We start from the raw sequence: 12,131 nt of genomic DNA, 5'->3' as shown, positions 1-12,131 counted from the left end.
AGGAGTCTGCGATCACGGGCATCAAAAGCCAAGCTGCCCCCCTCTGTGCTGCGCTGTCACGCAGCGTTGCATCGCAATGCTATTATTAAACACACACACACACACACACACGTACACACACACACACACACACACACACACATACACAGGTAGGCTCGGCAGACTGTGTCAACATCTCAAGGTCAAACAATGGCTCGATTTTCGGACCCAAAACGGGCGAACAGGCCGTGTCGGGTGTGTGTGTATGTGTGTGTGTGTTTCCTCCGCAGCTGAGACAAAGAGCAGCGGGAGAATCCCGCAGCCTGCTCCCGCTCAGCCCTCATCCTCCCCCGGCCACACAGAGCTGCTCAGGCCGGTCCCCTGACTGACAAACATCTGGATGGGAGGAGCGGGAGGGGACGAGGAGGAGGTGGAGGACGGGGCCGCAGGAATGAACGGTTAGATTCCGTTAGTAGGTACGGGCTCCCGGTGTGGATGGTGATGGTGATGAGATAACGTGATAACGAGAGAAAAGAGGAAGAGGAGGAGGAAGAGAAGTAGGAGGGGGAGGAGAGGGGAGGCTTTTCTCCCTCGCACCCCTCGTGTTTTTTTGATCCATTTCTTACCCTCTGACAGCTCCAGCTCCAGCTCCGCCAGCCGAGCTCGGATCTCCAGCGGTATCGGCGACGCCTCGCGGTCCGCCATTCGGCTCGTACCGTATTAAGCACGTCCCCGGTTCGACTGTTACCTCCGCTGCCGCCGCTGCTGTATCTCCTCCTGCCTCCTCCTCCTTCTCCTCCGCTCGGAAAAGGAGAGCTTCTCCTGGCGGCCCCTCCTCGGCGGAGGCGCGTGAAGACTGCGAGAACAAAGAGGATAAATGTGGCTCTTGGTTTAACGGGGGCCCGCCATGACGCCCGCTCCTTGAATCGGTAAAGACCCCGGTTTCGGTCGGCTCTCTATGCTGTCGTTGCGGCGGTTGTGGCGGTGATGATGATGATGATGATGATGAGGCTCGCGCAGCCCCGGTCTCAGAGCCGTTTGCAGCTTCTTGCCGCTGGTGTCACGTGACTCTACGGAGGAAGGAGGGAAAAGGGAGGGAGCTCCGCTCATCACCGGCAGGGGGCGCATCAACCAACCACACCTACAACGCCCAAATGAACCTGTATGGGAGCCCAAAAGTGGCACAATAAATACATAAATAAATAAACTCCTGGTTTAATTACACATAAATAAAAATTGTATGATTATTTAATCTATTACTATTTATAAGTTCAAATGTTTTTTTTCTTTCACATTAGGAACATTAGGTAATTATTTCACTTGTATTCATTTTGAACCCTTTAAAATAAAAACTGCAATTTTTTTATTTGTAGATTTCTTGCAAAAAAACATAACATTCAAGCGTAACCTATATTTTCTTTCATTTAAATGGTTTAAAATTAGGATACACAAAAAAGCACTCAAGAAAAGTTTACTCTACCACCTAGAAATACTTTGTGCCTGTTCTGCTTGTCTTTTGCGATGCAAATTTTGTTTACCTTAATATTATGAAAGTTGTTTGGTTCCTAGAAACAATTCAAAGACCCCAACAACACTCAAAGTTTTGAGGGAAAAAATTGTAGAGCTGAAACTCTACAATAAAAAATTTGTGGCATATCAAGTTTCAGTGCCAACTTTATTTTTATTACTCACTTTTTAAATTAATGAATTTAAAATTATTAGAAACTACATCGTAGATTTCTAAAACAGTTTTCTGTTGGGAAACAAAAGTTGAATAACTTTGAATAACTAAGGAAGCGCTGCCTGATCAAACTGCATAGCTTACATTCTAAAAGTGCAGATTTATTAGTCATGTTTGTTAAGTTTTAAGTCAAACCGCTGTCTGCATTTTGGGTAGTGATTTTTTTTCCAGTTTAGCACAGCTTTTCTTCTCCTTCTCTCATTAGCCATTACTTTTAATGTGGCTGTTCTATATTCCATGTTTGTGTGTGAAAACTGAGCCTCAGCAGAATAATATCATTAATATTAAAGGTCAAGCGCCCTTCAATTAAGCACAGTATGATTGAATGAGCATAATGTGCCTGTGACACATAACTGAGCATCAATTTGTCTGCAGAATGCTGTGTGTTTCATTAGTATTCTTCATCTCATTCATTAGGCCTATAGCCTTCTGAGAATCAAATCATCCTCATTGTAAACAAGTGGTGGTGCCAGATAATGGAGTAATGAGTGTTGTGATGTTACTCTTCTGCCATCTGCTGGTCCAAAGAAGGAACTAACGTAAAGGGTGCCGACTATATTTAAATGTTAATCATGGAGAGGGTGATCGGATAGAGCAGAATAAATACATACACAAACTTAACTTCAAAGGCACTTCTTTAATAGTTGTTCAATGTGTACAGTCTGTACAAAATAACTTTCCACAACCGTGCCCACTCTGTCTCCATGACATCTGTTTAACATTTAAAACTTTATATTTCAAAGAAAAGAAAAATGGCTTCATTACAATCAAATTCAAGTTCTCACATACAGTTCAAGTGCTGAAACAATGTTGTTTCTAGACACACAGTAAGTACCCACCCAGCCAAAAGGGAAGAAATGCACTCCTGTTTAAAATAAATAAAACTTTTCTGAAGTAAGGGAAACATGCTTTTGATCAATTTAATCCCAGAACTAGAAAGATCAAATCAGATCCCATTAAACACACTGGCCCTTGCAGCTCTCTGGTATCTAAAAATGGAAATAATACAGCTGATCAGCAATGATATTAATGGAAAAGGCTTCATGTGTGTCCACAGCAGTCATAGATAACACAGATGTATGGGTGGAGAAATAAAACAACAGCACTAAAATAAGTTCACAATCATGGCGGAACGTCCTGTACAACTAAGAAAACATGTAACACACACAAACAGGATGAAAATAATTGGCGATGCATCAGGAAAGCAAGAAGAAATCAACAAAATGGAAGCTCACTCTCAACAAACAGACCTAAACTACAAAGCAAGAAATAAAACAGAAATGAAAGTAGCAGATCAAACTTTACAGATCTTCCCGTCTAAAAAACTGAAAAGTTGGTTTTGCCAAACAGTCGGAGCCCTCTGCCCGCGCCAAACATCCAGACCTGGATTAAGGCGATTTAAAGGTTAAATGTGTTACTCAGTGTAGTATATATAATCTCATTTCATCAGCGTTTCCACTGTGCTGGCTCTGGTGCATCACCCCAGTTCTGTGAAGGCAGGACCCGACTTACTGCATAAGCCTCTCTTGCAGACCTCAGCTTAGGTCAGTTTCCTGGACTCCTGGCCAAACAGAGTAAAGATGGGGTCAAACTCACTATTACAGCTTTACAACATGTGTTTGAGTCATTTTTGTAACTGTGAGACACTTGCTGCTGCCTATCTTGGGCAGGTCTCCCTTGAAAAAGACGTTTTTAATCTCAATGGGATCTTCCTAGTTAAGTAAAGATTAAATTAAAAAAATAAAATGAAATATGACTCTAACACTCTGCACCTGTGCTACTTTTGATTTTTTTTTTAACTTCCTTTACAAAAGTTCATTTGTTGTATTTTTATCTTTTGTTGCCATCAACCCCCTTTTTGTGATTTATAGCTTTTAACGTACAGTTTAGAATTACCAAACACCAGCTATCAAAAAAAAAAAAAATTGGCTTCCTGTTTCCTTCCAAGTGTTTGGTAGGTGAACCTAACAGATGTGGGTGCAGAACAGCATTTAAAGCGGACATGCTGGAATGATGCAGAAGCAAGTCTGCGCCAATTCCTTCATTCTTTAATTGAAATAAAAAGATTCCAATACTGTAGTATAGATAAAAGTTATGTAGTGAAATAGTAATTCAGTTAAGAAAATGAATTTTAACACCACAAAGACGTTGAAAAGCAGTCTCACAGTTACTGGTTCCTGTGTGTGCTGAACTGGTTTCTCTTCAGTGGTCATCTCTGAGGCTTCATTCGCAGCCCTGCAAACACAAACACAACTATCTCAGCACAGACGGCTGGAAAACCGCTGCTTCTCTACTTTTCAGATATCTCATGAGCCAAAGTGAAATAACTGTAGAAGCCTGAGCCATAGACTGTTAATCATATCAACTGTAACAGTGAGCGGTATAGACACCTTACATGTGAAAACAGAACACAGAGCGTGCAGCTGCTGTGTCAGAGATACTCACTGCTCTGAGACCAGCTGAGGCTGCTGTGAAGGCGCTGCCTCTGAGGCGCAGGAGCTGCTGCTTTGTAATTCACTCTGTGAAAAAAAGAAAAACAAAACACTGTTTATTCAGCACTTCATGTTCATTCATGTGCTTTAAGTACATAATGTGACAATCGAGATAATCTGCTTCATTCTTATAAAGAATGAATGCACTGACCGACACAACATGAACGAGCCTGATAGACCACAGAAGACGACTAAAGCGATCCATGGTTGAGACAAACAACAACATCTAAACATCAAGAACATCTTTGAGGAGGCAGGTGTGTAACTGTCAAACTACAGCCAAGGTGCAAACCAAAGGCTACATTAAAGAACAAGAAGGTCAGATTACACGTTAACAGACAACATCACAGTTACAGACACTGTGTCTTTGTCCACATATGGTCAGTATGGCTGGAGTTTGACAGTGAACAGAGCCTCAGTTGCTCTGACGGCCATGAGCCCAGGTGAGCAGTGTGTGTGTGTGTAATACAGAGGGACCTGGTTGCCTTGGTGTTACTGTTAGCTGGAGGAAGACTTGCCATGGTAGAGGCTGGAGGAGGAAGAAGAGGGAAGTTCAACATTGTGAGCTCAAAATGGGGAGACGGCTGACGAGGAGGGGACTGACTCTGTGAATTCTACACAAACAGAAATGGTCAGTACGCTTTCTGAACAAAGTGCACATACACAACGCTCAGTGGTGACTTACCTGTCTGCTTCGAGTGGGTCGCTCCCAGGACCTTGCGGTCGCTCTCCTCCTCTGGTTGAAGTTTCCTCTCCTTCAGGGAAACACAGAGCTCTGACGAACATCTGTTTTATAACTTTATTAAAGAACAAGCGTCCTACAAGTGTAAAAAATGTGACAGACAGGGGTCTGCCTATAGTCTGAGAACCTGATGATGACGACGTTTAAATAGAGTCTTTTTAGCCTACTGTGGCTGTAACTCGTCTTTGCTGCTCTATTTTTTTATTGCTTACAGTTTGTTATCTTTGAAGCTACTGTTGTCAAACCTCCACCCTTCCAGGTCAGGTTCATGCCATACGCATAATTCTTGGCTTAATCTGGATTTTAATTCCCCTGAACATGTCTGATACAGGCAGTCAGTGAGTTACTGTTTTGAAAAGAGGAGACGATAACACACTTGCTGAATGTGTGCGCGATTGTGTCTGCTCAAAACGAGCTGATTATGGCAGAGACGTTATAAAAGAGACAGGGCACTCAAAGAGAGAACTTCTTAGGTTTCTCTTGTGTTTTCTGAGCCCTTCAAAGTACATTTTCCAAAGGTTAAGACCTGGTTTATTAATATCATACAGAGAATACACATCTATTTGTTTGCTGTTTTTTCTATCTGTTAAACACAACTTTTCGTGTACAGTGTCTCGACCCTATTGTGAAAAGAAAGTAAGGACATTAGGGGGAGTAAAGTGGAGCATGACTGAGTTTATTTTTAGCTGCGGGGTTTCATGATAACAGTGCCAAAACTGTCCGATGAGTTACCGCTCCATCTGACTTCATATTAGTGTGAAATGAACCAGAAGGAAGAGGTTACCATTTTAACCCCGTCTCTGAACTCAATGAACAGTAAGAGTATAAAGAAAACATGCCCTTATGTCATATCCTATCTTCACTACATGAACTATACTAATGAACTGGGCATAGCAGGACTTGAGAATAATAGAGAATAAAAAAAGAGAGATCTGAAACCTGGACTGATCTTTTGTTACCTTCCCTGCTCAGTGGGAGACGTGACCTGCTTGTTGGGCTCCTTTCCTCCGCCTCTACTCGGAACGCGCACCTTTCCGCGTGACCGTCCTTGACCGGGCCATGTGGGAGAAGAGAAACGATCAGATGGCTGCTCAGATGAGTGCGAGGAGGCAGGCTGCTGGGACTGCCAACGGTCACAGTTTGACCATCTCGAGCCTCTCCTGAAGAAACAAACAATAGTCTTCACACTGATGACATCATAAAGTGTCATGACATAAGAGGATAAAAAGGAGCTACCTGTGGCCGTGTGGGTGGTACGGTTTGAAAGCAGAAGCTGCTGTGGAGTCATCCACGAAGTGGTTCATCAGTAGAGGAGGCTAATGATGAAAACAACAACCGCTTAATCAGAGGAGGAGCCAGAGAGCTCCTCACACACATTAAACAACACGTTAACACTAACGACATCCACAAATCACAGGAAATGAACAAAAACAAAAATGCTAATCTGTTTAACACTGATAATAAAATTAAGTGTCATAAATACATTTTCCAGGCACAAATTCATCTTTAACAAACTCACTTCGGCCCAGTATTGGTATCCAGATGCAGCAGCCCACACCTCACCGAGGACTTCGTTTAGCTGTTGTGTGGACACGTGGGTCTGGCAGGACTGCTGGTAGGTGGTAGCGGGGGAGTAGAAGCCATAATAGCTGTTGCACTGGTCCGGCTGGGGGTGTCGGAAGCTTTGAGTGGGAGCCAAAGCAATGGCTGCTGTTGTTTCGGCCTTTATCCTCACCATGATGGGTTTTCCCTTAAACACTCGAACCTGTTCTCTGAGGTACTTGTAGGTCTGAAAACATGGACTCCGATTATTTCAGTTATTGTATTATCAGATCTCCTAACAAAGAAGGCTAACAGGAGCACTTTTTAACAGGACTGCTCTCAGGTAGTCATATTTGTAGATATTGACTGTATAACAAACCTAAATGGCATTAGCCAAAAAAATGTGCCCAAAAAAAAAGCAGCAGCTAATTTACTTCTCTCCTCGACCGGCCCTTTTCTACCTGTTCTGCATCGGCTTCTGATTTGAAGGTGATGAACCAGTTATCGTTGCTCACAAACTCACAGGTCTTGAACTTAGGCAGGTTCTCCCCTTCAAAGAGAGCTTCCACCTCCTGCACAGCAACAGCAATATCAAAAACGCTGCCAACATACACAATTTACCTTTAAAACTCCTTTAAATAACAACACACGTCTCTATCCCCGCACGTGCAGGTACATGTAAGAACAACACCTGAACTAAAACTGAGGATTTTGGTTGCGTTGGGGTATTTTGTGCAGTCTCACCGCTTGAGGTGTGGTGTTAGGAATCTCCCTCAGGATTAAAACGCACCGGCTAGGTCTGGGCCGGACTTTCTGTCCGCACGGGGAAAACTGGACCAGCGGCATGGCTGTGGGAGAACAGCAGCAGAGTGTGTTTCAGGACAACAATAAACCACGTTCATCACTCTCATCTCTACACTAGAACAGTTCCTTCTAATGTGCATCGTCAGAATACCCGATTTAGTTTTTGAACGCAAAAACAAAAAAACGTTCCTCTTCACTAATCCCTATCACGATCCCATGGTTTTGTAGCAAAGGAAATAAAGTCTGATCCATGTACATTAAATATTATAACTCAAACTGACACAAACTGTTACTCTGCCTCCACCTATACCCACAGAAACAAACACTGACATCTGAGAATATCGGAGATGAGGTCCAGGTCTGTGGTGAGATTCCTGATCTGGTCGAGGCAGGCCAGAGCAGAGATGGAAACATACTGGTTGCTGTCCATCTGAGTCTTGAGAAACAGGTCATTGCTGAGGTGCTCTCTGAGGAGGGACGGAAGAACTGCTGAGAACACTGATACATGCTGGCGATGGAGGGGTTACCAAAGATCACAGTGCATATATTGTCAGATTAAAGAAATTTAAATGTCCCACTCGGGTATTTAGGTTTACATATAAGTGCACTTATAAACGGGTCAAACTAAACTACAACCACAGCAAAAATACTAAACCATATGTCTTTTAGTTTGTACCAACTACAAGTAGTGGATCTGTAAAATAGGGGGTATGTGTGCAAAGCTAATACCTGTTCAGGTAGGACTCCAAAACGGTCCTCAGCTCTTGTCTGATCTCATCTGAAATCACAGAAGTCATTGGTCCCATTTGTCACTTTGAATTTGAGAGATTTTGTTAAGATGAATTTCAGTGTTTCCCACAGACTTCGATTCGACTGACTGAACTGATGCTGGTAAAAGCAACAGGCAGCAGGAATTGTTTGGTTCAGTTCTTTAACCTTTAAATAGGTCACTGTATATTTAATGCTGTTTATTCTTAACTTTTAACCCCTCAGTTAGATCACCCTTGATCTGTGTGCCTGTGTGTCGCAAAAGGACGCTTTTTAAAGGAACAATGCTTTTAGATGATTAACTCCTGTTTTTGTATTTAAATGTACATACTGTGTGACAACTAAACTCCTATTCCAGTGAGTCTCTCATGCTGTGACTGTGCCTCCATTAGCTCAGCATAGCAGCACACGATCTAGTTCTCCACCTGCAGGTGGTGATAATCTCAAGAGCAGAACGAGGACTACTGTTTCCAGCTGTTGGGGGTCTGCCTGACCAGAGGAGATCCCCTCTGGAGGAGTAGCTAAATGATTCCACCACAACAGTAACACGCCATTCGCTTATCCTTTTCAGGGTCGCAGGGGCGCTGGAGCCTATCCCAGCTGTCATAGGGCGAGAGGCGGGGTACACCCTGGACAGGTCACCAGTCTGTCGCAGGGCTAAAACAGAGACAAGCTGCATGTCTTTGGACTGTGGGAGGAAGCCAGAGTACCCAGAGGGAACCCACGCAAACACGGGAAGAACATGCAAACTCCACACAGAAAGACCTGATGGGGGAATTGAACTCAGGACCGTCTTGATGTGCGGCAACAGTGCTAACCACCGTGCCACAGCAACACGCCCAATGAGCCAATTGGTCAGGAAATTGAGAAATTTCAAAATAAAGGGAGCTTTGAATCAAATTGTCTCTTTTTAAACACATTTTGCCTCAACGTAGCTCGCAGCCCAAGTAAAGCCAACGTGTGTGTGAGAAATACCGGATTTTAAAAACACAGCTGGATGGACTTCAAAGAGAAACTTAATTCAGCTTTGTACCTGTCACAGGTGGGTCACAGGACTCTCCGTTAAATATGTGAGTGTCGGCTCTCAGTGTCTGATATTCCAGTGCGTTAGGATCACCCAGGACCATGTTCTCCTGCTGAAACACTGGTATATATCCTTAAAAAGAACACAAATAACCAAATAATAAATAGTAACCCAACAATATCCAGCAGCCAATAAAATGCTTGTGTATGGAAAACAAGCAGATCTAGCCTACCTTCCTGAAGGGTCAGATTGTCATGGACCAGCCATGGCTGCTGAACCTGCTGGTAGGCGGAGTCAGGGTAGCTCAGGTAAAAATTGTTGTGGTCCATATTTCAGGATTATTGTTGAGGCCTGGAGCGGTGGCAGGTTGCTATAATAAAAATGCATAAATGTGCACCATATTTATGAGCCTATTAAAACCTACAAATACAACACCTTTGTTATTTGAACCACAGAGAAGATGGCAGAGAATAATTGTTGTGTTGGTTCAGAGGTGTAACAAAGATCAACAAAATCCATGAAGCCAAAAAGAAATGTAGCTCAAATGTTAACCTTGTATCCACTTAGTAGAAACTCAAATGTTTCTACTAATTGTGATCCTGTGATATCAAAGCATTAACAGAAGTTTATGTACCTCACCGTTCAGTCAGACTGTGCTTATGCATCAAGGACACTTGTATGAACAGTAACATGTTATGTAACTTTTTAATGCACAATGGCTGCTTCCAGTTGTAGGTAGCTCAATTTTTGCCTGTATCTGAATGAAACCACGACACATGAACCAAATCCTGTTCTTACAGGCTTTTTCTTCAAACATTTAGCATGTGAATGTTATCGCTCAGCCCAGTCAGTCGGCATACTGAGTGAACACGTACAGACTGAATGCAATCTGTGTGCCAGTCCCACATGCAGGTCCCCTGAGGCATCACTGTGCTGTAGGGATAAGCTCCCAGCAGAGCCATAGAGGATTGGAGCTCTGAGACAGATTCTGGGATTTGCTGTGTCGATACACTTCCTGCTCTCACCCTGCCCAGGCTCGGCCTCATACGCCCTCTGAGCTCAGCCTTCCAGTTCACCTCCAGACCCAGTTCGATCCAGGAGTGGGGGCAGAGAAGACAGATGAAGGAGTCTGCATCGTCTCCCAGCAGTTTAGAGACCATCACTTATACCTCTTTCCTTCTCTACCTCCTCAGGTGCAGCAGCAGGTTCATGACCGAGGAAGTGGATCTCGTAAGATGAAGTTGAAGCATAAACATCGATCTGATTGGGGTCTAAGGTAGCCAAGGTGTAGTCCTCTTTGCTGCTGTGTGTGGTTGTCCACAGCCAACTGAAACCACTGATCTCAGGATGACTTAATAATGAAAACCTTTAAAAATGGGTGAGTCTGTCTTCTTCTTCTACTGTAATTATTTCTAATAGTGTAGAGAAAAAATAATCTACGCGCCCTGAAAATGAAATCTCAGTGGTTCTGAGTTTTCTTCATTTTTCTTCGTCCTCTTTCCCCCATAGTGTGCGTTGTCCTGCCTCCCTATGCTCCCCCTTTTTTCCCCTTCCCCACAACCTCCACTTTGTCATGGGAGACCACTGCCACTCCCCGAGTTCTTCCTTCCCGCCAAGTGATCGCTCATAAGTGGGTTGCTTAATTGGGTATAAAGATAAAGACCCAAATGAATATTGTTGTTGCACCTCAGGGCGACTGCTCAGCTGGTGCTGTATAAATACACCTGAACTGATGAGGGTCATTACATCTCAAATCATCACATTTTCACAACCTTTTCTGCTCAGCCACCTCTGATGTCCCTGAAAAGTTTATGGTTTAAAACCTGGTCATGTATAAAATGATTGCTGTGAAATTTTGGCTTCATATATCAAATAATTTTCTAGAGATTTTAAGGCAAATTCGACTTATTTTTCCTCCACACGCTAAATTCTGAGGCAATTTTTGAACTTTTAAATTAAAAAAAGACTGAAATTTCCAGACATTTCTTTTGTAAATAGAAATAAATCAGGATCTGCAATTTGGGGAAGATACATAAACAATCACTAGTTAAAACATTGAAATAATTAAAACCGTCCTGTCCCATGTAAACCCCATCTTTGAGCTCATGCTAACAAAAACAGAGCAAAATACCACTTAGACACAACATGCATATCACAGTTTGATTAGAAAACAACATCTCTGCTTACACGGTGTCAAATGAAGAAGGCAATACAAAGTAGATCATATCCCCAGATACGTGTTTTTGTGCACGGTGCCTCATCATTTCACCAACATCCCCACACATATTTAATACTCACTGCCTCAATAAAAGAAAAATCCCAAAACTCATAAAAGGTCCAGGAAAAGGGGCTCTGGCTGAATTAAAACGTGTTTTTAGCACTTTCGAAAAACACGTTAATAAAAAGCAGCACTTTGAACATGAACCTTAGCGATAAACCTTGATCTAAAAAATAACTCAAAGTCTCTGAGTTGGGCGTGTTGATGTTACGTCTCTGCGCTCCGGCCTCAAATCAGCCTCGATGGGCGGAGTGAAACTGACCACACCGGCCTTTAAAGACACACACCTCTGCAGGGATCAGAGCCTCATCCGTTTAACACGAACCGTGGACGTTAAGAACTGTTAACGTCCGTGAAGCTAACTTTAACGTTTACGGTGCTAACGGCCAGTATGACATGAAATAAATATGTTTTTAATACTCTCATCAAATGTTTATGCATTTGTGAAATGTAGCCACTCTTAAATATCCATCTGAATATAAATATATAACATATAATAATGCAGATTCATAATACTATGTAGTCATATTTCGATATAAAAACGATGAAATATACATTTAACCTCGTTAATGTCACACTGCTGGAGCTTAGCTTGTACACAAATAAGCTCACCGTCTCTGAGGTGTTTTCATCATGTGAGACAGAAACTCACCCGTTACCTCTGCTCTGCTCCCGGTGGAGTTTCTTCCGCAGGTTTAAGTTATTTTGCTCCGTGAACTTTGCGGCTGCCATGGAAACCGTGCTTACAAAATGAAAAAAAA

The 12,131-nt window shown here is 42.9% G+C and overlaps 2 protein-coding genes across 9 annotated transcripts in view; both read right to left on the bottom strand.

Annotated features, from left to right (window-relative positions):
• LOC146567004 (disco-interacting protein 2 homolog C-like) overlaps window positions 1-1,062 on the bottom strand; it is a 79,606-nt gene extending 78,544 nt beyond the window's left edge. For all 4 annotated transcript variants that reach the window (XM_085286574.1, XM_085286571.1, XM_085286572.1 and 1 more), the window contains exon 1: window positions 606-1,062. Coding sequence is in view for 3 of the 4 variants with exons in the window: in XM_085286571.1 (XP_085142697.1) it covers window positions 606-684 (79 nt within the window). In the remaining variant the exon portion in view is untranslated. The remainder of the gene's footprint in view (window positions 1-605) is intronic.
• Window positions 1,063-2,337: 1,275 nt separating this feature from the next.
• On the bottom strand, window positions 2,338-12,131 carry LOC146567003 (la-related protein 4B-like). 5 transcript variants are annotated; one of them, XM_085286570.1, is made up of 15 exons: window positions 12,023-12,131; window positions 9,325-9,462; window positions 9,102-9,224; window positions 8,030-8,078; window positions 7,631-7,767; window positions 7,241-7,344; window positions 6,958-7,068; window positions 6,474-6,743; window positions 6,191-6,270; window positions 5,914-6,114; window positions 4,898-4,967; window positions 4,690-4,826; window positions 4,166-4,239; window positions 3,886-3,955; window positions 2,338-3,281 (listed from the first exon to the last, which is right to left on the bottom strand). In XM_085286570.1, the coding sequence occupies exons 2-14, from the start codon at window positions 9,419-9,421 to the stop codon at window positions 3,930-3,932; spliced, it is 1,479 nt and encodes a 492-aa protein (XP_085142696.1). In that variant the 5' UTR covers window positions 9,422-9,462; window positions 12,023-12,131; the 3' UTR covers window positions 2,338-3,281; window positions 3,886-3,929. The 5 variants fall into 5 exon arrangements, with proteins under 5 accessions (XP_085142696.1, XP_085142691.1, XP_085142695.1 ...); XM_085286565.1 differs by having other exon boundaries at window positions 4,731-4,826; XM_085286569.1 differs by having other exon boundaries at window positions 4,731-4,826; window positions 12,030-12,101.

The sequence above is a fragment of the Mchenga conophoros genome, linkage group LG9 (genome assembly GCF_057382185.1).
Source record: "Mchenga conophoros isolate Kocher_MC1m ecotype Shallow Benthic linkage group LG9, M_conophoros_male_GT1.1, whole genome shotgun sequence".
Classification (NCBI taxonomy): domain Eukaryota; kingdom Metazoa; phylum Chordata; class Actinopteri; order Cichliformes; family Cichlidae; genus Mchenga; species Mchenga conophoros.
This window is presented reverse-complemented; position numbering and strand designations above follow the sequence as displayed.

Excerpts from the sequence above, each read along its gene's own strand:
- LOC146567003 (XM_085286565.1), bottom strand. The coding sequence starts at position 9,421 with ATGGACCACAACAATTTTTACCTGAGCTACCCTGACTCCGCCTACCAG. Across the intron at positions 6,271-6,473 it reads GATACCAATACTGGGCCGAA|CCTCCTCTACTGATGAACCA; the intron begins GTGAGTTTGTTA and ends TTTCATCATTAG. Across the intron at positions 4,827-4,897 it reads GACCCACTCGAAGCAGACAG|AATTCACAGAGTCAGTCCCC; the intron begins GTAAGTCACCAC and ends CTGTTTGTGTAG.